The sequence below is a fragment of the Schistocerca nitens genome, chromosome 8, assembly GCF_023898315.1.
Source record: "Schistocerca nitens isolate TAMUIC-IGC-003100 chromosome 8, iqSchNite1.1, whole genome shotgun sequence".
Lineage (NCBI taxonomy): Eukaryota > Metazoa > Arthropoda > Insecta > Orthoptera > Acrididae > Schistocerca > Schistocerca nitens.
The window spans coordinates 278,245,293-278,269,976 of NC_064621.1; the positions used below are offsets into that span (position 1 = coordinate 278,245,293).

Genomic DNA, 24,684 nt, shown 5'->3' on the forward strand with positions numbered 1-24,684 from the left:
TAGTAATGCAAATACAGGAAAATATTTCTGCTTGGTAAGAGCGACATACAGCGCATTTCAGATTTACAAATAGTTTTATGCTGCGGCCATCTGCAGCTGAAGTGATCATATTTGATACACAAACCGCTTCCAGCTGTATATGAACCTTTATTTACGGGTTTCGTGATATTAAATCACATAGTTATGTGCTGTTATCTTCAACAGAAGTGTGGAGCGTTGACTGTACGGCGAGCGGTTGGAGGGATGCCTTCCGCCGCTTCCTGATACGATGTTAATGCTGTTTTAACACGTCGATTTTCCCAGTTGATGAATTTGATTCGTGACCCCCTGCTTGTTGCAAAGATTGGTTTAACGAAGATTGGTTGCTGTGATCTACTTTCTTGGGCTTGCTGTTTTAGCGACGATTGTACACTTGAGGATGTCCAGTCTAGGAACCCCATCAGGAATTGGTTCCAGACTGAATAGCACTATTCGAAAATCGGTCGAACAAAGGTTTTGTATGCTCGTCACGAATTTAACCATTAAGAAATTTCCGAAAGAAAGGCAGATTTACGATAATGATTCGTCACATACTGATGAACCGAAATCTGGAAACGAATTTTAGTTGCTGTCGTTATGAGAGGAGTTAATAATTTACTGAAGATGGCTTCAACGGTTAAAAACATGCACAGGTTAAGTGAACGTCTTTCCGCTCGTGGGTGACAAAAAATACAGTAGAACCGCCATTTCGACGGTGGGGGCTGTGCCGAAATAGGAAACTAGTGCGCCAGAACGAATATGGATACTTACTACGGCGTAGCTGGTAGGCCTCATGCTCGGCGTGAGGATTTCTGAAACGATACAACTTGTGGGGTTTTCGAGGAGTACTATGGTGATTGTCTTCAACACGTGGCGAAACCAAGGTGAAACCACATACAGACATTGTAGGGTCAGGCGGCCACCCCTCAACCCTTCATTACAGATGTCGGACATCGTAATCTGGGAAGATTGGTTAAACAGGACAGGCGGCGAACTTTGGCGGAACTAACATCAGACTTTCATGCTAGGCATAGTATAAGTGTGTCTGAATACACAGTGCACTGAACACTCCTAAAGACGGACCACCCCATCCGCCGACCCTTGAATGTGCCAATATTAACACGACGACATCAACAACTACGACTCAAATGGGCACGGGGCCATCAGCACTGGACGTTGTATCAGTGGCAGAGCATTTCATGGTCTGATTAACCCCGAAACCTTCTTCATCTTGCCGATGTGAGGTTGCGAATCCTTCGTCTTCCAGGGAAATAGCTTCTTCTCACCTGTACTGCGGGACGAAGACAAGCTGGTGGCGGCTCCATTGTGCTCTGGGGAACATTTACACGAGTATCAATGAGACCAGTGGAGTTAGTGCAAGGCACCATGACGGCCAAGGAGTACTGTACAATAGTTGCAGACAACGTACACCCCTTCACGACGTTCGTGTTTCCCGACGGCAATGGCATTTTTCAACAAGATAATGCAACATGTCACGAGGCCAGGAGCGTGATGGAGTGTTTCGAGGGACACAGTGGTGCATTTCAGTTGATGCGCTGGCCACCCAACTCACTAGATCTGAAACCAATCGAATACATGTGGAATGTGATTGAACTTGGTGTCAGAGCTCATCGCCCCCTCCATGGAATTTACGTGAATTAGATTTGTGCTGCAGATGTTGTCCCAACCCCTCTAGCGACCTCCAAGGCCTCATTGCTCCGATGAAACGACGCGTCGCTGGTGTTACCCGTTCCGAAGGTGGACATACCGGCTATTAGGTAGGTGGTCATAATTTTCTGGCTGATCGGTGATTGAGGGTGAAACACAGAAATGTTAGGGAATGGATTATTCAAAATATTGGAATATATCGGTCTAGACAAGCCTTTTCCATTCGATCTGTTCCTAGTGCTGCAAGTTTATTTGTTTGGAAAGTTAAGGGCTTAAAAACTCACTTGAAGATCTCAAGGAAAGAGAAATTATTTTAGCTGCATATGCTGTATACCTCATTTATTGACAGATATTTATTTTAACACTAAAAAAAGTACGTGGGAGGTTTAGGTTTCCTAGATATTAAGTAGCTTAACCAGCATCATAAATTCCATATGAAACCACAGTGGGCGATACTTTGGTCTAATTTAGAAACTAATTTTTTTATTTTGTTTTTAGGTTATGAAACGAGGAACAACGTTTTTAATACATCAGGAAAGCAAAATTATTTTTCCGTTTCTTCTACCTTGACAGCATTAAAACTGACATTTATGCCGATAAAATTAAACAAATCACGTTCTAATCTCGAATTGCATGTTAACTCAAAATAAACAGGAAATGGCGATACAGTGATTTCATATTTCCTTCGTAGCATGAGAATTGGTTTCTGCAATAACGCACATTTCTTTTCCTTTTTCGCATAATTCAACCCAAGCAGACGTGTAATATTTCGGGCCTGAATAGTCATTGCAATTCATGTTCGAGTTTTAGAAAGTGCTACAAGTCCGAAACACCCCCTCTTGTTATGTTGTTTGTAATGTTATCGCATGAGCAGGTGTACAGATTATGGTTTATACTTTTATCTATACATAGATCTCCGTGCCCTCCAGTCTTGTGAGAATATTAAGTTCAAGATAATTTAGAGATTATGGCTATCTTGCCTTGCGTGGAAAATTCCTCCAAGCGTGTTAGATTTTACATTGATAACATTCATCACACACTAATTGCTGTTTTCATATAAGATGTTATCTGCCGTTGGTTGTTCCGAAGACAGTGATTACAGGAAATGCCAGACATAATTACAAGAAGAAAATTCAAGTAAAAGGACGTGTTTATGCACCACGCATTGACGAAACAAAAGATTCTGGTCCGGTGACAACAGACGCTCCCGAAGTATCTACAAATAAAAATCGAAACAACCGAAATACCAAGAGTTTCTAGCGTAATATTTTTCACCCTATTCGAAGCCATTAAACAACCACGATCAATTTACTTCTAGCAGCGAAATGTCAGATTCAAATAATACCTCTGTGCTTACACTCACAAACATATTACACCAACGATCAGGATTTGAACTGCAGTGCTGGCCGTGAGATACAATCTCTTACCTTATTAGTAAGAAATAAGTAGCTGGAGGCTGTCCTGAGAATAGAAACAAATTCAAATTAAATATTGCTATTTCATGTCCATTTACTGACACAGAGGATATGATTCACTTAAAGCTGTATTTGCTGTGCTGGCAAAGAAAAACTGGTTGGTAGCTCTCTTATTCCCCCCCTTCTCTCTCGCTTTTCTAGGCCCTATTATTGGTCAGGAATCCTGGGACAGCCTGCATGGTTAACAGGTTTATCCCGGCACACTAACTATCAGACAGATTCATCGCTCTTGTTCTGTACACTATGTTGCAATTATCATGAACTGCCAGCAGCAGAGGTCAGACACCAACCCCAACCCAAGGAAGAATAAAAAAAAGTAATTTAGGGCATTATCCTACTAGTTGTTACACGATTATTTCACTTTAATTTATTACTCAAATCTGTGGATATGCATAAGGTAATAATTATTATGATTTAAAGTCCTCGAAAATAGTCGGTGCCAATTGACTCATCGAGTTCGATATCAATGCCCCTTAGATGTCCTCCACTTGTCCAAACCACAAATCACAGTTTTCTGGAGCGAGGGAGGGGGGGGGGGGGAATGGGAGAGCTAATTACATCAGCTTATCCCGTGGGCATGAGACAGCAGGTCTGGGCTGCAACTGACCTGCTTCAGTACTAGAGATGGTGTTACAAGCCACAGTTCACTTCCAACCTCACTGCTAAGATAATGCATCTTCTTAACTCATACTGCACTGAATAGTATAGTAAAACTTCATTCAAGCCGTTCATAAAATTATGAAATGCGAGTAAAGCCTTACTTTATCAATTGTTTGCCTAGTTGACATGTCTGGGTGGGCAGAATGGCATTTTCTTCTTCCTGTAGCGACACTGATCTGTCCCAGACTCACCCTTCTTGCTAGACATATTGCCGTATCTTATGTCTCCTCAGCAGGCTGTCAGAGAAGAGAAGCTCACAGGCTTTCGTGTTTTGTGGAACAATACTTCCGTCAATTGGTGATACTTGGAATAGTGAAAAAATAAAAAAAATCGGAGGCCAAAGATAGTATTCGGTTATTTCGAATACGTCAGTCATATTGTTGAACATATTAGGATTTTTTGTGGAAACCAAGAACGAATATTGTCCTCAGAGAAAATAAGACTGTGAAAATGCTAGTAATTTGTAATCTCAAGGTTTTGCTGGAATATGATGGGCTTCACCTGTTCTCGCGGTTTCTGCCGAGAGGCATCTTCGGATGTTGCAATATTTCGGAAGGCTGACTTATCGCCATCCTCTTGCGGTTCTGATGACACCCGCACCTGAGGATAACATCAAGATATCGTGTTGAAATGATGCTTCATCTGAACAATGCCAACAGGATGAAAATCCGGGCGCAGTTCAAGTACCAAAAGGCTTCTTTTTTTTTTTCTTACTTGTGAAGTGCTGGAGCGGACCTATTCAACATGACTCAGCACGTAGCCACTGCTGCGTATTCAGTGAGATGTCGTTTCTTATCCATACGTAAACTGCCACCTGAAAGACTGCTGCGAAGCGAATGTAGCGTTCTTCCACGCACATAGATGATCGAAGGAAAATGCCTGCTACCTTGTGACAAATTAAGCTGAAAAAACGCTGGGAAGAACAGAAAGTTTTGTTTATTGTACGCATAAAGTATAGTAGAAATAACACACGATTAAATTTCTACGTGATCTGGTGACTCATGTGTTGCTACAATTAGTACGCACAGAGCTGCCACCTCTGGCAGCAACGATGGCTCTAGCCTGGCTGGATATCGAACTAAGCTCAGATGGCACATAGAAGTACATTATTCCAGACGGCTTCACCTCTGTGCTAGAGTACATCAGACATAGTGAGAAGTAAGTGGTGATGTGCATGTCACTTGGCAACACAAGGCCACATGTTTTCAGTGAGTCAAAGATACGGAAACAATAGATAGAACAACCTTCTACGTCGTAGTAGTTAACACCAGCACAGGGAACACGCACTTGTGTGTTATCTTCATAAAAGATAATGTCAAGATACCTAGAAGGCAGACCACATTCACTGGCCTTAAATGTAATGGCTTCTGTCCAGATTATCGGCTAGGTGTACCCAGAGGTGATTGTGTTGCGCACCCAACGACACGCGGTATCATCTCGACAGATGCTGAGCCCACATGATGATGACGAATGCAATCTGGTAATGTTCGTTGTTCTAGGTGCCTCCATATCTATAGGTCGACCATGATGCTGTATAGTGAACCAAAACTCATCTGAAAATACGACGTGTTACTCCAGTGTACAATGTTGTTGTTGTGCGCAGCACTGTTGACAAATCTCTCTCAGCTGTCGCACGAAAGGAAGCAGCATCGATAGTCACCGTGCTCATAGTACGCAGTGTCACAAGCGTTGGGTACTTGCCGTGCATCAAACAAGCCCATTTCCTAACTCAAGATATGTGACACGAACAATATATTTATCATCTCGGGCGCTCGTCGCATGGAGCTGTCACGTGCAATCCTATGGCTTTGTGTGTAACTCCACTGAAACCATCGATTTGATATTCACATTACAGTTACCGCATCCCGACCAACACGAGCAGCATCTCGCAGAACAATAAAACACGCTCTCGACAGGCCGCTGTCGAATTCGAAACGTACTTTTGGACGTTTCTCCTTTTTACACGATCTTTTCACAACCAATTAACATTAAAAACGATTGCTGAAGGAGAAACCTCGCTGTGTAACCTTCCCTTTCACACAGAAGATTCACTGAAGTGGCAAAGAAACTGGTATAGAAATGCGTATTCGCTTACAGAGATATGTAAACAGGCAGAACATGACTCTGCGGTCGGCAAAGCCTATATAAGACAACAAGTGTCTGCTGCAATTATTAGATCGGTTACTGCTGCTACAATGGCAGGTTATCAAAATTTAAGTGAGTTTAAACTTGTTGTTATAGTCGATGCACGAGCGATGGGACACAGCATCTCCGAGATAGCAATGAAGAGGGGATTTTCCAGTACGACAATTTCACGAATGTACCGTGAATATAAGGAATCCGGTAAAACATCAAATTTCCAACATCTATGCGGCCGGAAAAAAATCCTGCAAGAACGGGGCCAACGGCAACTAAAGGGAAAGGTTCAACGTTATAGAAGTGCAACTCCTCTTCAGATTTCTGCAGATTTCAATGCTGGGCCGTTAACAAGTGCCAGCGTGCGAACCATTCAACGAATCATCGTCGATATGGGCTGTCGGAACCGAAGGCCCACTCATGTACCCTTGGACTGCAGGACGCAGTTACGCCTCGCCTGGGCCCGTCAACATCGACATTGGACTGTTGATGACTTTAAACACGTTGCCTGGTCGGACGAGTCTCGTTTCCAATAGTATGGAGCGGAGGGACATGTACGGGTATGGAGACAATCTCATGAATCCACGGATCCTGCATCTCAGCAGGGGACTGTTCAAGCTGGTGGAGGCTCTGTATTGGTGCGGGCGTGTGCAGTTAGAGTGAATAGTACCCCTGATACGCCTAGATACGGCTCTGACCGGTGCTACGTAGGTAAGCATACTGTCTGATCACCTACATCCGTTCATGTCCATTGTGCATTCCGTCAGACTTAGGCAATTTCAGCACGACAATGTGACACCCCACACATCCAGAATTGGTACGGAGTGGCTCCAGGAACACTCGTGTGAGTTTAAGACACTTGCGCTGGCCACCAAACTCCCCAGACATGAATATTATTGAGCATATCTTGGATGCCTTACAATGTGCTGTCTAGAAGACATCGCCACCCCCTCGTATTCTTAATGATTTATGGATAACCCTGCAGGCTTCAACGAGTTAATTCCCTACAGCACTACTTCAGACACGAGTCGAGTCCGTGCCACATCGTGTTGTTGCACTTCAGCGTGCTGCCGGAGGCCTTCCACGATATTAGGCAGGTATACCAGTTTCTTTCGCTCTTCAGTCTAGATGACGTTATGTCTACCTGCTTTGTGCGATCCTGCTGAATGGCTGATTATTTGCATATTCAAGCAAATAATATACTTACACCAATTTGATGTTTCTTGCATTTCGCCTCCACTGTATTACATTTTCACGAACAGAAGTGTACATTTATGAGTGGAATCCAAGAACACCTTGCCTAAATGTTGGTGTTCATACAACCGCGTCGGAGTCACGCTGGGTTGCATGTATGCTGCAGCAACGTACTCAGAGGGAAACATTTTGACTGACCCTTTATTTAGAGTAACACTATTCAGAATTTTTTGGAACAGTGATCGATAAAACTTTAATAAACTTATTTCGATTAAGCAGTCTTGATTGAAAGCAAGTTATTTACTCTTATTTTATTCGGTGACCGTTTTAGGTCTCATATACAATCATCATCAGACCCTTCTACTCTGTGAGAAAGAGTAATACACTTTCTAAGAGGTAAGACGATTTAGACACAGTCGTAAGAATAAAGTAACGTAAAAGTATGGCTGATATATCGATGGTGATAGTAGGAGATGGTGGCGTCGACCAGATGCGTTGACCATACGGCTGATGGGGCTTAGTCGCTAGTAGTTTAACAGTGAAAGCTCTACCCAGTGCCTCCAGCATACCATCACTAATATCCAATGGTTGAGACGTGACTACATTCCGTGGGATATCTTGCACTTGCACGCCTGTGTAGCTGTGTCGCCTCAGCTGCGCATTTGCCCTGACGATGCCACGTTGTCTGAAAGGCAGAGGAGGGGGGGGGGGGGGGAAGAGGGGAACATTGTCTGAACGGCAGACGGGGGGGGGGGGGTGGAGGGGAAAACTGCGAACGCGACTCATTTAGATGCAAATCCATTTGTGCAAGGACGAATGAATGCCTTTAATGCGGCTTGGTTTCATATTCCATATTTATCAACAGCACAGATCACACATAAAACAAATTTTCAATGTGATTCAATTATTTTTGGCATGCTGAAGACAAACTAAAGTTTCCATTTGGTACAAGCTGTCGTCATACGGTGACTTCTTTAATTCCATAGTCGAAAAAAGCCATTGACACACATATGCTGATCTAAATTTTGCGTCATGTTTGCAACCATTTTATGGAGACACTGAAGCCCTTCCTGAGGAAAACAACGTAGAATTCAGACGGTTTTGACGTAAAACAATTTGTCTTTTAAGCGGAAATTACATTGCGGATGGTTCAGTCCCATCTGCACGTGCACAGAGGCTATTTCAGCTGAATCAGCAGTGTTGAAAACGGTTCTAAAACAGATGGAAGATTGACGTTGTCCTCAAAACGTCAAGAAAACTATCCTTATAATTCTTTGAAAGCCACAACGAATTCTTCAGAATTCGCCTTTTCTTTGACACCTGTGCTTTCAGGTAAATAGACCGCGTTTTAGTCATAATTTGTGCCCTTCGCAATGCGATTTTCTAGTTAAACGTATCCCCTTCACATCAGAAATAAGTTGCTTCGCATCTCGCAACGCCTTAGTGTGGGCAATGTGCAGGCTTGTCGACTTACAATGCGAGTCCTGTAATCCATTCTGGATGTTCTAACTTTTGTTCCCTCTTTCTATTTTCCTTCAGCAATCGAAAGTTCGTTCCATGGATTCCATGAACTTAACCTGCGTACTTTGGTATAATATATAATAGTCCCCATAATCTTCGTTCAATTTCATCAAAAAATAATGCCACTGACAGTGTATTAATAGGTGCAACTTCAGAAAATTTACTATTGGTGCAGCCAATTTCATCACACGCGCCATGCCTGCAAATTTAGCACAAAGTGCTTTTGACCTACAGACTATTTAATCACGTACAACTCATGGGTCGATTGTTGTAATTTTTTGCTCTTTCATCATCAAATGTATGTTTAAATTCTTTCTGCATGGAGTTGTAATTGTCTTTACCTGTCACTTATGGGACTGCATAACAGATATTGAAAATTATCCTCTTTCTGATTCCCACTCATTTTTAAGGACGTGTAACGATAGATCGCTAGACTGTCTTGCTTTTTGCGAATATCCACTGGATTTGCGAATTTGTTTTGTACAATAAACAAACAGCAAAGGATAAACAGCACTGACACAGCGATTTTGCTGAACTGAAGAAAATCTTGCCTACCGAAAAATACCGCACCGCGCTGCTAGATGAAATGTCACACTGTAATGCGTATTTCCGAGAAGAAACGAGCAAAGCCGAGACAATGGCATAGTGCCGAGACGGAATACATATGCAGCATATCGTGCACACGTGCAGTTTTGCACACCTTGGCTTACCCTGCCTTAAAGGAATATCAACACTGAGCAAATAACAGTTAGCAGCAACCAACGGTATACGATACAGTGTGAACACAAACACACACACACACACACACACACACACACACACACACACACACACACACTGATGAGACAAAACAATACAATCACTGCCTACCGCTAGAGTGGATTCCGCATGTGATGCAATAAGAAGATTACGTAAACGGAGCAGACGAACGTTGAATTATTCTAATGACTACAGGAAATCTACTGACATAAACGATTTCGAGAAAGGGCAGATTATTTTGGTCTGGCGCCTGGAAACTGGAGTCTTGGCAGCAACTAATCTGGTCTGCTGTTTGTGTGCTACTGCTGTGACTATCTACTGAAAGTGGCTGAAGGACTGTGAAATCGTGAGCCTTTGGGTAAGTGATGGGCGCACTTTTATTATGATACCATCTGTGAGTCTATGGTTATGAGGTGGTAATACTCAGAAGTCACATCTAAATAATTGTTCGAGCTAATCTACTTAACGAAGCGTGGTAAATATTGGCTTTGGAGGTGAATGACTCAAGTCACTTTGCTGATGTGGCACAACGTGTCATTTAGATTCATTTGTATCCTGTTTAGGACACTGTCTAGTGCGTGAGTTACTTCCCATTTCATTTAAGAATAGGGTGACAGAAAAGTCACCGTTCAATTATCTGCATATGCTTCCTAATCTCTCTTATTCGCATGATGCATAAGTGAATTATACGACTGAGACAGCAGAATTCTTGCACAATCTACCCTTAACAAGAAACCTTTAAACATATCCAGTATGATTTCACGCGATTAACCTCAATTTTCTTCCAAACATTTCCGTTCATTTCTCCTAGCGTATATCGTAGATTCTCTTACTAACCGTACCGGTCTATTATGATCCTATGGTCTGTTAAGACACTAACACCGCATCCCGTAATCCGTGTGATGCCTACTGCTATCCCTACCTGATAAAAACTCCAAATCTAGGGATAGGCAGGAAGAGCAAGAGGAGATAAGTGTTTAACGTCCCGTTGACAAAGGGATCTTAGAGAAGGAGCACAATCTCGGATAGGGAAGGCCGGAGAAGGAAATCGGCCATGACACTTCAAAGGAATCAACCCGGCATTTGCGTTAAGTGAATAAGGGAAATCACAGACAATCTGGGTGGCTGGACGCAGGTTTGAAACGTCGTCCTTCCGAATGCGAATCCACTGAGCAAACCTAGGAACAGTACTCTAGAATAGGTTTCACTGGCGCCTTGTATGCGATTTCTTCAACAGGCACTCTTCCTTCGCTTTTGCAAAACCCTTCGAATAAATCTAAGTCTTCCTTTCACCTTCCCAGCTACTAATGTTTCACGTTCGTCCCATTCCTTAGCGTTTGTTAATACTGTCGCTGAATATACAGGGTGTTTCAGAGTCGTCGCGACAAATTCCTAGGGGTGATATATCGCATTAGGCGGAACAAGTCTTGTTAAAGACAAAATGTCCGCTGACGCTTCCCTAGGAGTCGTTTGAGACTGGCTGTGCCCCCGAGAGTCGTCTGGAAGTAGGCACTCTGTGGCGTCTGTATGTAATGTGTGTTGCCTATCATCCCATCACCACCTCTGCGTGAAAAGCAGATGAAAGGAGGTAGGCCGAGGAAAACTGAAGTTCCTGATTCTGTTCAAGAATAACTGTCTCCGCTTAGAGATACTCATCCATATGGTTATCTTATTGAAACTCACCCTATCAATTTGCTAGGTTAGATGGTATGTCAACGTCTACATCATCCTCCGCAAACCACCTAAGTCTGTATGGTGGGGAGTACTACTGGTGCCACTAAATGATCCCCCCCCCGCCCCCAATGCCATCTACCAATCGCGAATGACGCGTGGGAAGAATGATTGTTGGTAAACCTCTGTATTACCTCTAATCTTTCGAACTTTGTAGTCGTGGTCTTTTCATGAGATGTATGTGAGAGGAAGTAAGATGTTGCCCGACTCTCCGGAAAGTGCTCTCTCGAAATTTCAGTAGTAATCCTTTCCGTGATGCACAGCACCTCTCTTGTAGCGACCGCCACTGGACCTTGGTTCAAATGGTTCAAATGACTCTAAGCACTACGGGACTTAACATGTGAGGTCATCAGTCCCCTAGACAACTACTTAAAACTAACTAACTTTAGGACATCACACACGTCCATTCCCGAGGCAGGATTCGAACCTGCGACCGCAGCAGCAGCGCGGTTCCGGACTGAAGCGCATAGAACCACTCGGCCACAGCGACCAGCTAACTCAAAAATGGTTCAAATGGCTCTGAGCACTATGGGACTTAACTTCTGAGGTCATCAGTCTCCTAGAACTTAGAACTACTTAAACGTAACGAACCTAATGACATCACACATATCCATGCCCGAGGCAGGATTCGAACCTGCGACCGTAGCGGTCGCGCGGTTCCAGACTGTAGCGCCTAGAACCGCTCGGCCACTCCGGCCGGCCCGGCTACCTCCACTGGACCTTGTTGAGCATTTCCGTGACCCTCTCGAGCCGACTAAACGATCCCGTACCCAAACGCGAAGCTCCTCGTTGGATCTTCTCTACGTCTTCTATCAGTCCGACCTTTCCGATGAGCCATCGGTCGAATAAGCGCATTGTAAGCCACTTCCTTCCTAGAGATTGTTCCTATGAATCCGTATGGCATCTGATTTTTGTTTTATGTGGTCATTTCACTTAAGGTCATTCTGGATAATTACTCCTAGATATTTTAAGGTAGTATGCTGCACGCCCTGTTAGTAGACTGCTAGTTCGGTTTAATTTCACAGTCTCAGGGACGGCAAACACTAAAGGAGGCCTAGCGTCACAGGTAAGCATCAGTCAACATGTTGTTCTCTACGGCGGGGTCTGTCACCTCTAGAAATTTGTTGCCAAGGCTTTGAAACATCCTGTATAATCATGGGCTTCAGATGTTGAGCGCAACCTCGTCACCGGATACTTCAGATTCTTTATTTTATGAGGATTATTTTCCAGAATAAAATTTTCACTCTGCACTTAAATGTGCGCTCATATGAAACTTCCTGGCAGATTAAATCTGTGTGCCGGGACGAGACTGAAACTTGGGGCTTTTGCCTTTCGCGGGCAAGAGTTCTACCAACTGAGCTACCCAAGCACGACTGACAATCCGCCCACATAGTCTTGATTCCCCCAGTAACTCATCTCCTCCTTCCTTCACAGAAACTCTCCTGCAGACATTGCAGCACTAGCACTCCTGGGAGAAAGGTTATTGCGGAGACATGGTTTAGCCACAGTCTGGGAGATGTTCCCAGAACGAAATTTTCACTCTGCAGTGGAGTGTGTGCGATATGAAGGTAGGAGACGAGGTACTGACGGAATTAAGGCGGTGGGGGCGTGTCGTGAATCGTGGTTGGGTAGCTCAGTTGGTAGAGCAATTTTCCGTACAAAGGAAAGCCCGGAGTTCGTGTCTTGGTCCGGCACACAGTTATAATCTACCAGGAAGTTTCATTATATTCCATTTATACCCATTATAAGAGAGTGGGACAACGACGATGGTTTCTTGCAGACCGCAGAATTGTCATCAGACGCTTTAATAATAGGGGAGAGTATTCTACCTTGAGGATAGTGTAGTTAGGAACACATGATGCTTCCTGATCGGTGTTTTAATCAAGTGACCGGTTTATGAATCACGTGAAAAAATAAGCGTTAGAGACTGCCATAAGCAGTTTCAGGCATTTTCTACAGTTTTTGTTGTGAAACATGTGTTTTGTGCATCATTTGCAAATATCTTCAGTTCCACGCATTTAAATAGTGTATAATACATTTAACCTATTTGGAATATATTATTCGGTTACAGACTTCTGTTCTGAATAAAATGCTGTATATTTTTAAAACTAATTACAGCATCCAACGCATGGGCGATTAAGCCATACTTCGTCGGTCGCACACCATCTTGTATCTTGAAACGGAAGACGGTCTATTACAATGAAAATTGTGACATTTGCAAACGAAATGAGTTGCTTTAATCTCATAATAGTTTTATCTGTCTTGAAGCTGAAAATCTGTGGTATATTCCCATAGTCTCTACACTGATGAGCCAAAACGTTATGACCATTGCTCACCCAGACATTGGTTGCACCTGGTGACTTTGTGGGTAAGTGAAACGCCAACAAAAGTATGTAAGCAGAGCATACACGGACGTGGGCTCACCCTAGCGAAGATATGGGCTGCAAACGAGAAAATCCACTGAGATAAGAGACTCTTACAAAGGACAGGTTATTATTACGTAGAGCCTGTGAACGAGTATTTCGAAAACGGCGAAGCTAGTCGAATGTTCACGTGCTACTGTCGTGAGCATCTATGGCATCTATGAAAAGAGGTAGAAGGACAGTGAAACTACCACTACGCGCTAAATGATTGGACGACCACGACTCTTCACAGAACGTGGGATTATGAGGCTTGTCTGTTCTGTAAAGTAGGATAGATGGTGATCTGTGGCATCTCTCCCGAAAGAGCACATCGCTGGAACACGCACAAGTATTTCGGAGTATATCGTTTACCCTACATTGCTGAATATGGACCTCCGCAACAGAGCACCCTAAATGTCAATTACGTTTGCAGTGATCATGGGACCATCGTGATTCGACCGCCGATCAATGGGAATGTGTTGGCTCTACATTAGGCCGCTGGTCGTCTCCACAAACGCCGTCATCGAGGTGAACGACGCAAGCTGGTAGTAGTAGTATTAAGCTATGGGCGACATTCTACTGCGCTTGCGTGGGACTTGCGGTAGTAATCGAAGACACGCTGACAGCTGCGAACCACCTGCATCCCTTCCCGACAGCGATGTCATCTCTCAGCGGCGTAACTGTCCGTGTCTTGGTGCCAGAACCGTGCTACAGTGGTTCGAGGAGCGTTACAGTGAACTCGCGTTGATGTCTCGGCGACCAAATTCGCCTGATGTAGATCTTATGGGATCCATCGGGTCTCTACTGCGCGCCATCACCGCGTACGCAAATCAGTGGCCCGTTATTTTCGCGAATTACACGACCTGTGCGAAGATGTCTTACTGCCATATACCTTCACAAACTTTCAACATACTGTCGGATCCCTGATACGCAGAATCAGTTACGTATTTCGTTCAAAAGAAGGACAAATAAGTTATTAAGCAGGCGGTCATAATATTTGGGCTCGTCAGTGTATTTCCAAACGTATTTAGCTGGTAATTGGTTTTTGTAGTAGTTCTACTCGATTTACTGTTAATTACTAAGTACTGGTGTATATTAGAGTAATAATGTAACAGATAAGCTATTAAATAAATACTGACAAGGTTTTCTCGATTGCAACGCTTTTAAATTTTGGTAGAACATTTCTTCCTAGGTAACCAAACCATATTGTAACTTGGAACATGATTCCACATCCGGAAAAACCTTGCTTTTCCGGAGTAATTTTTGTAATTTTAGAAAAAGACTGCAGCACACAAAAGTGTGTGCCATCATGTAGAAATGGGGTCAGACAGTACATTAAACTTCTATTAAAGGACTGGATGGAGGCTGAAGCCCGAAATGTGTTCCAAGGTATAAATCTCCCCTACTACTGAGCCTACCTAATCGTAATCCTGTTACGATTCTATGGGGCGCAACGCATTTCTTTTTCGTTTCTTTTCCGTATCGACAAGTATTACGTACTGCCTTCTACTCATAAAACATTCATCATGCCAGTTATTAAACAATGGGAATTCCAAGATCGAATGTTCAAATGGCTCTAAGCACCGTGGGACTTAACATCGGAAGTCATCAGTCCCCTATACTTAGAACTACTTAAACCTAACTAAGGACATCACACACATCCATGCCCGAGGCAGGATTCGAACCTGCGACTGTAACAGCAGGTTGAAGCGCCTAGAACCGCTCGGCCACAGCGGCCGGCCCAAGATGGAGTAACAACAGTATTATCGAAAGGATAGGTTGCTGCTCACCTTATGGAGGAGACGATTAGTAGTTGACAGGCACAACGAGAAGACTGCTACAGAGATAAGCTTTCGGCAGAAGGCCTTCTTCCACAGTAGAAAACACACACAAGCACAATCTAAACACACGTGGTTTTCAGCTGACAAAGCCGTACAGTGTCGAGCGTCTTCCGGGAATCTAACAAATTAAGAGACCATATACTCGAAAACTAACTGCTTTCATTTGTTACCAACACTTGTTACCTAATTTCTTGCTTTGTGAAACTCTTGAAGCAATCACATATATCTTGAAGCTCACAATGGGAAAAAATAAAGGAATGGCGGTGGTATCGTGAGCACTTGTAGTGTTAGATAAAAGGGACTCGTTAACCAATATTTTAATGTGAAGCTACTGTGGAGCAACATATTTCCAATTACTGTTGTCGAGAGTATCACCTGTGTCGATCCAGCTTACATTCTACTCACCGTATCCAAGTCAGCATCCTCATTGTATTCGAGCGTCTGCACAATGGGTCGACGGTGAGGGACCGCCCGGTAAGGGACCGCCCCTTCCGCAGCTATCACGAGGACCAGCACCAGTAAAGCGGCAGTCTTCATGGTCTCTGATCCTGTGCCACCTCTGCCTCTCTGCCCGCGCCGCCCCCCATATTTAAGTACTTGCTGCTTTATCTGCCATCTGATACTGAATGCTTCTTGAAACGGTTCTCGTCAACAACGGCTGTGATTGCAATATTCAAGAGCTGATCAAGGTCGACTAATAGCAGTCTTTAGATGACAATAACATCATTCATATCGTTTTCAAATGTACAAGGCGATTAAAGCGCAGCTACTCGTAGAGGTCCAGTGTCGAATGTAATTATCGTATAACAGCTAATCTTGGTAGATATTCTGATACGTTAATGCGGGACCATCTTACTCTGGGAAAAAATTAAGTTCCATTTTCGGCCACCAGGTGCAAATCTGTCACTGTGAACAGAAAAAAGACGTGTAGAAACGTTGCCTTATGTAATGGATTAGGAACGGGACGTGAGGAGAAAAGCTCACACAAGTGAGAAAGGTGTAATGTTGATTTCAATAATAACTACCACTTACGCAGTCTGTTCCATATGATCACCGGAGACGTCGGCACATCCTGCATCTGATCTCATCCGACGTGATCAATAGCTGCTCGTGCAGTTCCGGCGGGATCTGAGCAACATGTTTCTGTATACTGCCCTTCAGATAAGGTAGAGACCAACCGTGGCCCTGGTAAACGGGTTCTTTTAGATATCCGCAAAATCAAAAGTCACAAGGATTCAGATGTAAACTTGCAGGCCATGCCTCTGTAAAACCTCTGGAGATAGAACGTTCGTGGATGGCTGCAGTAAGCAGATCTTTCAAGACATGAAGTGTTGCCTCATCTTGCATGAAAACAATGGTTTCCACACAATTGCGCTCTTCCAAACCATGAATCACGAAGGAGGTCTCGATAACGTGAAGGCGTTACACTACACCTGACAGGAAACTCTGGTTGTATTCTCATAAAAGAACGGAGCGACAATAAATTCTTTGTGAATCCACACTACACAGTCACATACAGCTCTTCGTGCACAACACGCTGATTAACAGTACCCCACATCCGGTAGTTCTGCGCATTCACTGTACCCTGTAGTGTAAAACGTTTCTCGTTACTCCAAAGAATATTCCCAGGCCACATGTCATCAATTTCGGTCCGTCGCAGAAACCGAAGAGCAAATTCAAAACGTTTCTGCAGACCATGATGGCCGGCCGGAGTGGCCGAGCGGTTCTAGGCGCTACAGTCTGGAACCGCGCGACCGCTACGGTCGCAGGTTCGAATCCTGCCTCGGGCATGGATGTGTGTGATGTCCTTAGGTTAGTTAGGTTTAAGTAGTTCTAAGTTCTAGGGGACTGATGACCTCAGAAGTTAAGTCCCATAGTGCTCATTGCCATTTGAACCATTTGAAGACCTTGATGCCTCAGTTGCTGCACCATCTGGATCTTGCACGGATATCAGTGTCAAATAGACCGCAAAACTTTCCGTACTGTTGATCATTGGATGGACAATTCTCTTGAATCTGCACGACCACTAGCACTACACGGGGCTCGTGCTGCATAGTCCGTAACAGCAACAGCAACCTCATCAATAATTTCCAATGGGGTAGGACGTCTTTCTCTTCCAGATGCCACACCAAGCTCGTGTTTTCTAATTATGTTATCATCTTGTTTAAACCATTTAATGACAACACATATCTCCTCACACCTTTGAATCGGCGACACTCTCTCTATATAGCACTATATTATTGGTCTTGTTCACATAAAACAATTTCACTAACAGCGCACATTCTCTCTTCTCTATAGAAGTATGGCCGGGATTCGAACCCAGCACGTAACCAGATTTTCAGCTTAGCAACTAAATATTAAACACAACACAATAAAATTCGCAATTGAATTTGAGGGGGGAGGGGCTGCATAATTCTTTTAGATCTAGCGATAGACATCAGTGATCATATTCTTACTTTCTAGATTTACAGGAAACATACAACCGCTGATATCGTAATACCTACCAATTCTCAGCACCCAGTGACCCATAAACATGCTGCCTTCCTTTCAATGACACTTCGTCTAATATCTGTCCATGACTGAACACAACTTCCAAATGTAATTAAATGTAATCAAACAAATAGCATCAAACAATGGCTATCCTCCTACCTGGGTGGACTCCATAACTCACAAAAAGCAGAAACAACAGGTGTCCTGTCTTCTTTACTCTGTTCTTGATGGACCACCATCAAGAATGCAATAAATGGGGACCAATACAATGTTGAGGGAGGAAAGTCTCGCTGAATGTAGACAGAAATCTCAAATCCAGGAACTTAAAAACATCATTTTATGCGTACAACACTGTTGGGCAGTTTTTGTCCAATGGCGAAGACAGAGCTTCAGCTTTGGAATAGAGTGGACTATATATAATTACTTGTAATTGTGGAAAATTCTGTATAGGTCAGTCTGACAGAGCAATTCGCAGCTGCTTATAGGAACCCCACAGAAGTTAGAAATTTAAAAAAGACTACTTTTGCAGACCACCTGCTTAAAGAAGGCCACAGATACAAAGTGCAACATGAAGTATTACACCACATCCATAAAGAAAGGAAGATGAACTGTACGTAAATAGTGGAAATTAATGAAAATATATCCATCTGCCCAAGATTGGTACTGAACGATCAGACACATTTCCCGTACTCATCACTGCTAACTACAGATAATACTCACAGTCCCATCGAGGCTAAGTTTTAAATTAGCGTCTTATTCACACGCTCTGTTTTCCTTTATTTACTTGCTCAATCTCACGAGTATATATGATCTGTCTGTTATTTAGGCCTATTAGGGGCAAAATTATTTTGGTCAGCCACGCCGTCAGAGCATGTCACCGAAGTTCACTGTTCAATTCATTTTCTCCTATGAACAGTTCTAGTAATTTGTTTATAGTTCAGTAGATAATGTCACGTATTCTATCTCAGCTACATAATCTTACACCGCATTTACACTGAAATAATTACTCTTGTTTTATCCCTAAATCTAGCGTTTACTTTTTTCATCTCTGGAAAAGGAGGTACTCTATAGAAGCACTAGTTTAAAATCTCTGATCCTACAAAATTTCAGTGAATCACACACTTATTTTTGTACCTGACGATGGCATAATAAATGTTGCAAAGTATTTCACCAATGCTGAGTGTGTTTTCATTGATAATAACAGTCACACATCTCGATATTTTCTTGCCACGAATGAATATTAAATATCAGTTTATTTCACCACTAGCGAGATGTACAAATGTCTGAATTGAAAATAACGTTACGAAAAGTTCTGCGCTGACTGGAAATCTAACTCTCCACAAATTATCGTTATTGCCTACACGCGAAGGGACGTTAGCCATCGTATTCTTTTTCACCAGCAACTAGGAGCGGCATGTTTCAACCTGAAATGATGAAAAATTCAGTGTCTAACTGGTAATGGAAATTGGTACCGATCAACGTCGTTGAGAACGCATGGAGAGACATGAAACCTGCAATTTGGTGTTCATATGCAACAACCTGAAACTATGCAATGAACATTTTTATACTGGACCATGATTCGGACGCGCGACGCGCGCCTTCTGTAGACACCTCAAGGAGTCTGGACGGTTGAGAAAGCAATGAAATGATAGAGCTACATCGTCCCCTAAGAGTCACACCCGGCAACAGGAGACAACTGCGGTTTAACCCCAGTCCAGCACCAATATTTTCAACAAACTAAGTTCATGTACAATAAGAAATACGTGGCCTGTGACCTTACACGATGACTGGCTCATTAACAAAACAAATCTTCTGTTGTAAGAAAGCTTATTGATGACAGAGTTTCAACTTACCTTGACTTTCTCCTCTACAATGGAAAACCCTACACCGGCCCTTCTCCAATAGGTACCGATGTGTATCACGTTTAGTGTATATTTAGAAACCTCAGGATGTTCTATTGGCGGTACCAGAGGTGAAGAGGGCCTGTTGGTGCTCGTTTAAAAAGGTCACCCCATCTCTGAAGCGAACCCAGAATTTAGGCCTACAATCATTCGAGCAGACCACCTTTTTATACATCCTTTCTATACATTTTTCTTCGTTTACTATTTTCTTCGATGAGATTGTGCCGTTGTCACGTGATGTTTCCCGAACTCTGTCGATGAAATCCCCGAGGATTCCCAGTCCCGCGACCCAACACACTGAGATGACGACAGCGCTGCTTCTTGACTTAGTCGTATCGAACGATGGTCTACACTGGACGAGAATTCTGCTTCCTTGTAGGTTGATAAAAGCCTGTTCAAAACATTCATTTGCTTGTTCCTCTGCATCGACATTCGCTAGTTGCCTTGGCTACTCAGTGAGTGCATTCAACTTGATTTTGTAACCACTGAAGTAAAATCATACACTATGTGATCAAAAGTATCCGGACACCCCCAAAACATACGTTTTTCATATTAGGTGCATTGTGCTTCCACCTACTGCCAGGTACTTCATAACAGCGACCTCAGTAGTCACTAGACATCGTGAGAGAGCAGAATGGGGGGCTCCGCAGAACTCACGGGCTTCGAACGTGGTCAGGTGATTGGGTGTCACTTGTGTCATAGGTCTATACACGAGATTTCCACACTCCTGAACATCCCTAGGTCCACTGTGTCCGATGTGATAGTGAAGTGGAAACGCGAAGGGACACGTACAGCACAAAAGCTTACAGACTTGACTGACAGAGACCGCAAACAGTTGTAGAGGGTCGTAATGTGTAATAGGCAGACATCTATCCAGAACATCACACAGGATTTCCTAACTGCATCAGGATCCACTGCATGTACTACGACAGTTAGGTGGGAGGTGAGAAAACTTGGATTTCATGGACGAGCTGCGGCTCATAAGCCACACATCACGCTGGTAAATGCCAAACTACGCCTCGCTTGGTGTAAGGAGCGTAAACATTGGACGATTGAACAGTTGAAAAACGTTGTGTGGAGTGACAAATCACTGTACACAATGTGGCGATTCGATGGCAGGGTGTGGGTATGGCTAATTCCCGGTGAACGTCATCTGCCAGCGTGTGTAGTGCCAATAGTAAAATTCGGAGGCGGTGGTGTTACGGTGTGGTCGTGTTTTTCATGGAGGGGGCTTGCACCCCTTGTTGTTTTGCGTGGATCTATCACAGCACAGGCCTACATTGATGTTTTAAGCACCTTATTGCTTCCCACTGTTGAAGAGCAATTCGGGGATGGCGACTGCATCTTTCAAGAAGGTCGAGCACCTGTCCATACAGGTGGTTGTTACACGTCAATAACATCCCTGTAATGGACTAGCCAGCATAGAGTCCTGAACTGAATCCTATTGAACACCTTTGAGATGTTTTGCAACGCCGACTTCGTACCAGGCCTCACCGACCAACATCGATACACCGTGAAGAATGGGCTGCCATTCCCCGAGAAACCTTCCAGCATCTGATTGAACGTATGCCTACGAGAGTGGAAGCTGTCATCAAAGCTAAGGGTAGGCCAACACCATATTGAATTCCAGCATTACCGATAGAGGGCGCCACGAACTTGTAAGTCATTTTCAGCCAGGTGTCCGGATACTTTCGCTCACATAGTATACGTCGGCCAGCCGCACGAACTGGCAACGGAGTAGGATGCAGAAATTTTTGCAGAAAGTGCTTTTTTTCTGGAATTTCTGTGGTGTATTTGATTATGGCAGAGATCTGCAAATCGGACGCTTTGCTCGCTGTCACTCTGCACTGGGCCATGGCTCTTTGTGTCTGCAGGCTGGTATCTCTTCGAAAACACACTTCTGACATACTGACGGAACTACTACTACTACTCCTTGGCGCTACAGCCCTAGTAGGGCCTTGGCCTCCCAGACAACCTACGCCCACTTTTTTCTGCTGGCTGCCTTGGCTCTCCATCTTCTCAGTCCCATTCTCCTCAAGTCCTCTTCCACGTTGTCTAGCCATCTGGCCCTTGCTCTGCCCCATACGACGTCCATCTGGTTTACCTTGGAAAGCTTTCATGACTGTGCTGTCCTCCACCATTCTTTCCACATGTCCCAACCAACGTAGTCTTTGTTTAAGTCACGATATCTGGTTTGTTGTACAGCTCTCTGATCTCGTTATTATTTCTGGTTCTCCAAAAATTGCTATCATTCACTGCCCTGTAGATCTTCCTAAGCATCTTCCTTTCCCATCTCAGCAACAACTCCTCATCGTTTTCTGTCATAGTCCAGGTCTCCGAACCATACAACACCATTGGTCTAACTACTGTATAGTACACCGTCAGATTCCTACTAAGGCTCCTTGCTTTAAACACTTTAACCAGTGCAAAGTGTCTCCTGTTACCATCTGCAATCCTTCATGTATTTCTTCTCTCATGTCATTGTTGTCAGTTACCAGTCACCCAAGATATTTACAGCTCTCACAGCGTTCATATTCTTTTCCATTCAAAGTCATGCTTCTTACTTCTTCACTGTATCTTTTCCTAGATGTTAGCATATACTTGGTCTTTGATTGATTAATGGTCAGCCCCATCTCCGCACCATATTTTTCTACTTTTTCAAGCTTTTATTCCAGGTCCTGTTTCCTCCTGGATAACAAATCAATATCATCCGCATATGCAAACTCCTGAGTCACTCTATTAAACAGTGTACGTCCAGGGTTGTTGCTTCGTGTCTTTCGCATTACACTCTCCAAGGCGGCATTAAACAGAATAGTGGAAAGCACATCATCCTGCCACAGTCCTTGGTTAACTTCAAATGCCTTTGATAAAATGCCCTCGATCTTTACTTTGAATACTGTTCTTCTCAAAGTCATTTGGACCAATCTTATCAGTTTGTTAGAGACTCCTGTCTCTTGCATTGCCTTCCAAAGTTGATCCCTTTTGATACTATCATAATCGTGTTTGAAGTCAATGAACAGTTGGTGGACATCGATGTTGTACTCATATCACTTTTCAAGGATCTGTCTGATAGAGAAAATCTGGTCTGTAATGGATCTATTAGTTCTGAAACAACACTGGTAGTCTCCTAGATACTCTTCTACGTATGTTCGTAACCGCCCAGCCGTGATTTTTCCTAATACTGTATACACTATACAGAGTAGTGCAATTCCTCTACAATTCCCGCAGTCAGCTTTGTCATGTTTCTTATGTATAGGGCAGAGTATTGCTGTACTCCACTGTTTCGGTATATTTTCTTTCCGCTATATTTCCACTATAATCTTATGCAAAACCCTTACTAGTTTTTCTCCACCATATTGTATCATTTCTGCTGTAATATTGCCTTCTCCCGGAGCTTTATTGTTTTTAAGAATCTTGATACTAACTTTAACTTTTTCCAGTGTCGGTTCTGCAACTGATTCCTGGTGCTCTTCATCTCTGTTTACTTCCTGCTCTACATCTTCTGCCATACCGGCATCTACCCCACCTTCATTTTCCGATTCTGACGGAACTAAATCCAGATAAATTTAGTTACACTCTAGATATATATTCCTGGGCGGTAGTGTATTATCATCCTCGTCTTCTGCTTACTAGGGTTGCCCTTCTAGTCTGTCTCTTTCCGTGGATATACTCGACTAGCTGCTGTCCCATGTCTTGGGTGCTCGTCCGGGTAGTGGCTTCCCTCGCTGGACATCATTAAAACAAAGGCTTTTTTTGATGCGGCGGAATCGTCTCACTAAATTTCAATCACCAACTTTCTGCTCGAATGCGAAAATATTCGTTTTTTTTCGCGCGCTGTACGAGATTGGAATAATAGAGAAATTTTATGAAGGTGGTTCGATGAAACCTCTGCCAGGCACTTAAATGTGATATGCAGAGTATTCATGTAGTTGTAGATGTAGATTTATGTAACTGGGGTTTTCGTTTTAAAATTGCTCTACGACCAAATATTGTAAACGTAACCAACTACATATATGCTATCTACTCAAATTTATCAGGGAGTGGAGGGACCTATCAAGTACCAACAATTTCAGTGTGATTTAAAAACATTCAGCATCTGCCAGCACCTATAACTCTGAGAACAAATTTAATAACAGTTGTGGCAGAACGCATCCTTGTCGGACTCGTCTACAGATATTAACCAAGTGAGTGAGCTCAGTGTCAAACCTAAACTTTGCTGTCTAATTAGAATATAAATTCTCTATACATCAGATAATTTTCTGAAGTACTGGAAGAAGTAAAGAAATTTTAATAACTAGGTACAAGCTTACACAGAATGGTCAGAGGAAAATGTAAAAAGCTGATTTGTATAGGTGAAGGAAGATTTCTTCAATAAAAGATTTCTATTACTAAATAATCATATCCAAAGTGTGTAAAATATTACGTAGTTTCTTCCGCTGCTGTTGAATCTAGACATCGAAGAAACGATGACAGAAATGAAGGAAAGAGCCGAGAATGCTATTAAAATTCAAGGTGAAAAGGTATCGATGGTAGGATTCGCTGATGACATTTCTGTCCCCTGTGAAAGTAAGAAAGAATTACAGGACACTCTGAATGGAATGAACAGTCTAATGAGTGTAGAATACGGACAGAGAGTAATCCAAAGAAAGATTAAAGTAATGAGGAGCAGCAGAAATGAGGTTACTGATAAATTTGCAGTCAAAATTGGTAACCACGATGTAGATTAAATGAATGGATTGTGCTGCCTAGGAAGTAAACTAAAGTATGACGGACGAAGCAAGGAGGACATTCAAAGCACACTAGCACAGATGAAGGCATTTCAGGCCAAATGAAGTCTACAAGCATCAAATATAGGAGTTAATTTCAGGAAGAAATTTCTGAAAATGTT

The 24,684-nt window shown here is 43.2% G+C and overlaps 1 protein-coding gene across 2 annotated transcripts in view; it reads right to left on the bottom strand.

Moving 5' to 3' along the window:
- The window catches only part of LOC126199208 (lipase 3-like), a 122,652-nt gene that overhangs the window by 45,580 nt on the left and 52,388 nt on the right, over positions 1-24,684 (bottom strand). The window contains exon 2 of one of the 2 annotated variants that reach the window (XM_049935989.1): positions 15,811-15,857. In XM_049935989.1, coding sequence (XP_049791946.1) covers positions 15,811-15,857 — 47 coding nt within the window. Of the gene's footprint in view, positions 1-15,810; positions 15,972-24,684 lie in introns of those variants that run through there. The other variant, XM_049935987.1, reaches the window with a different exon arrangement.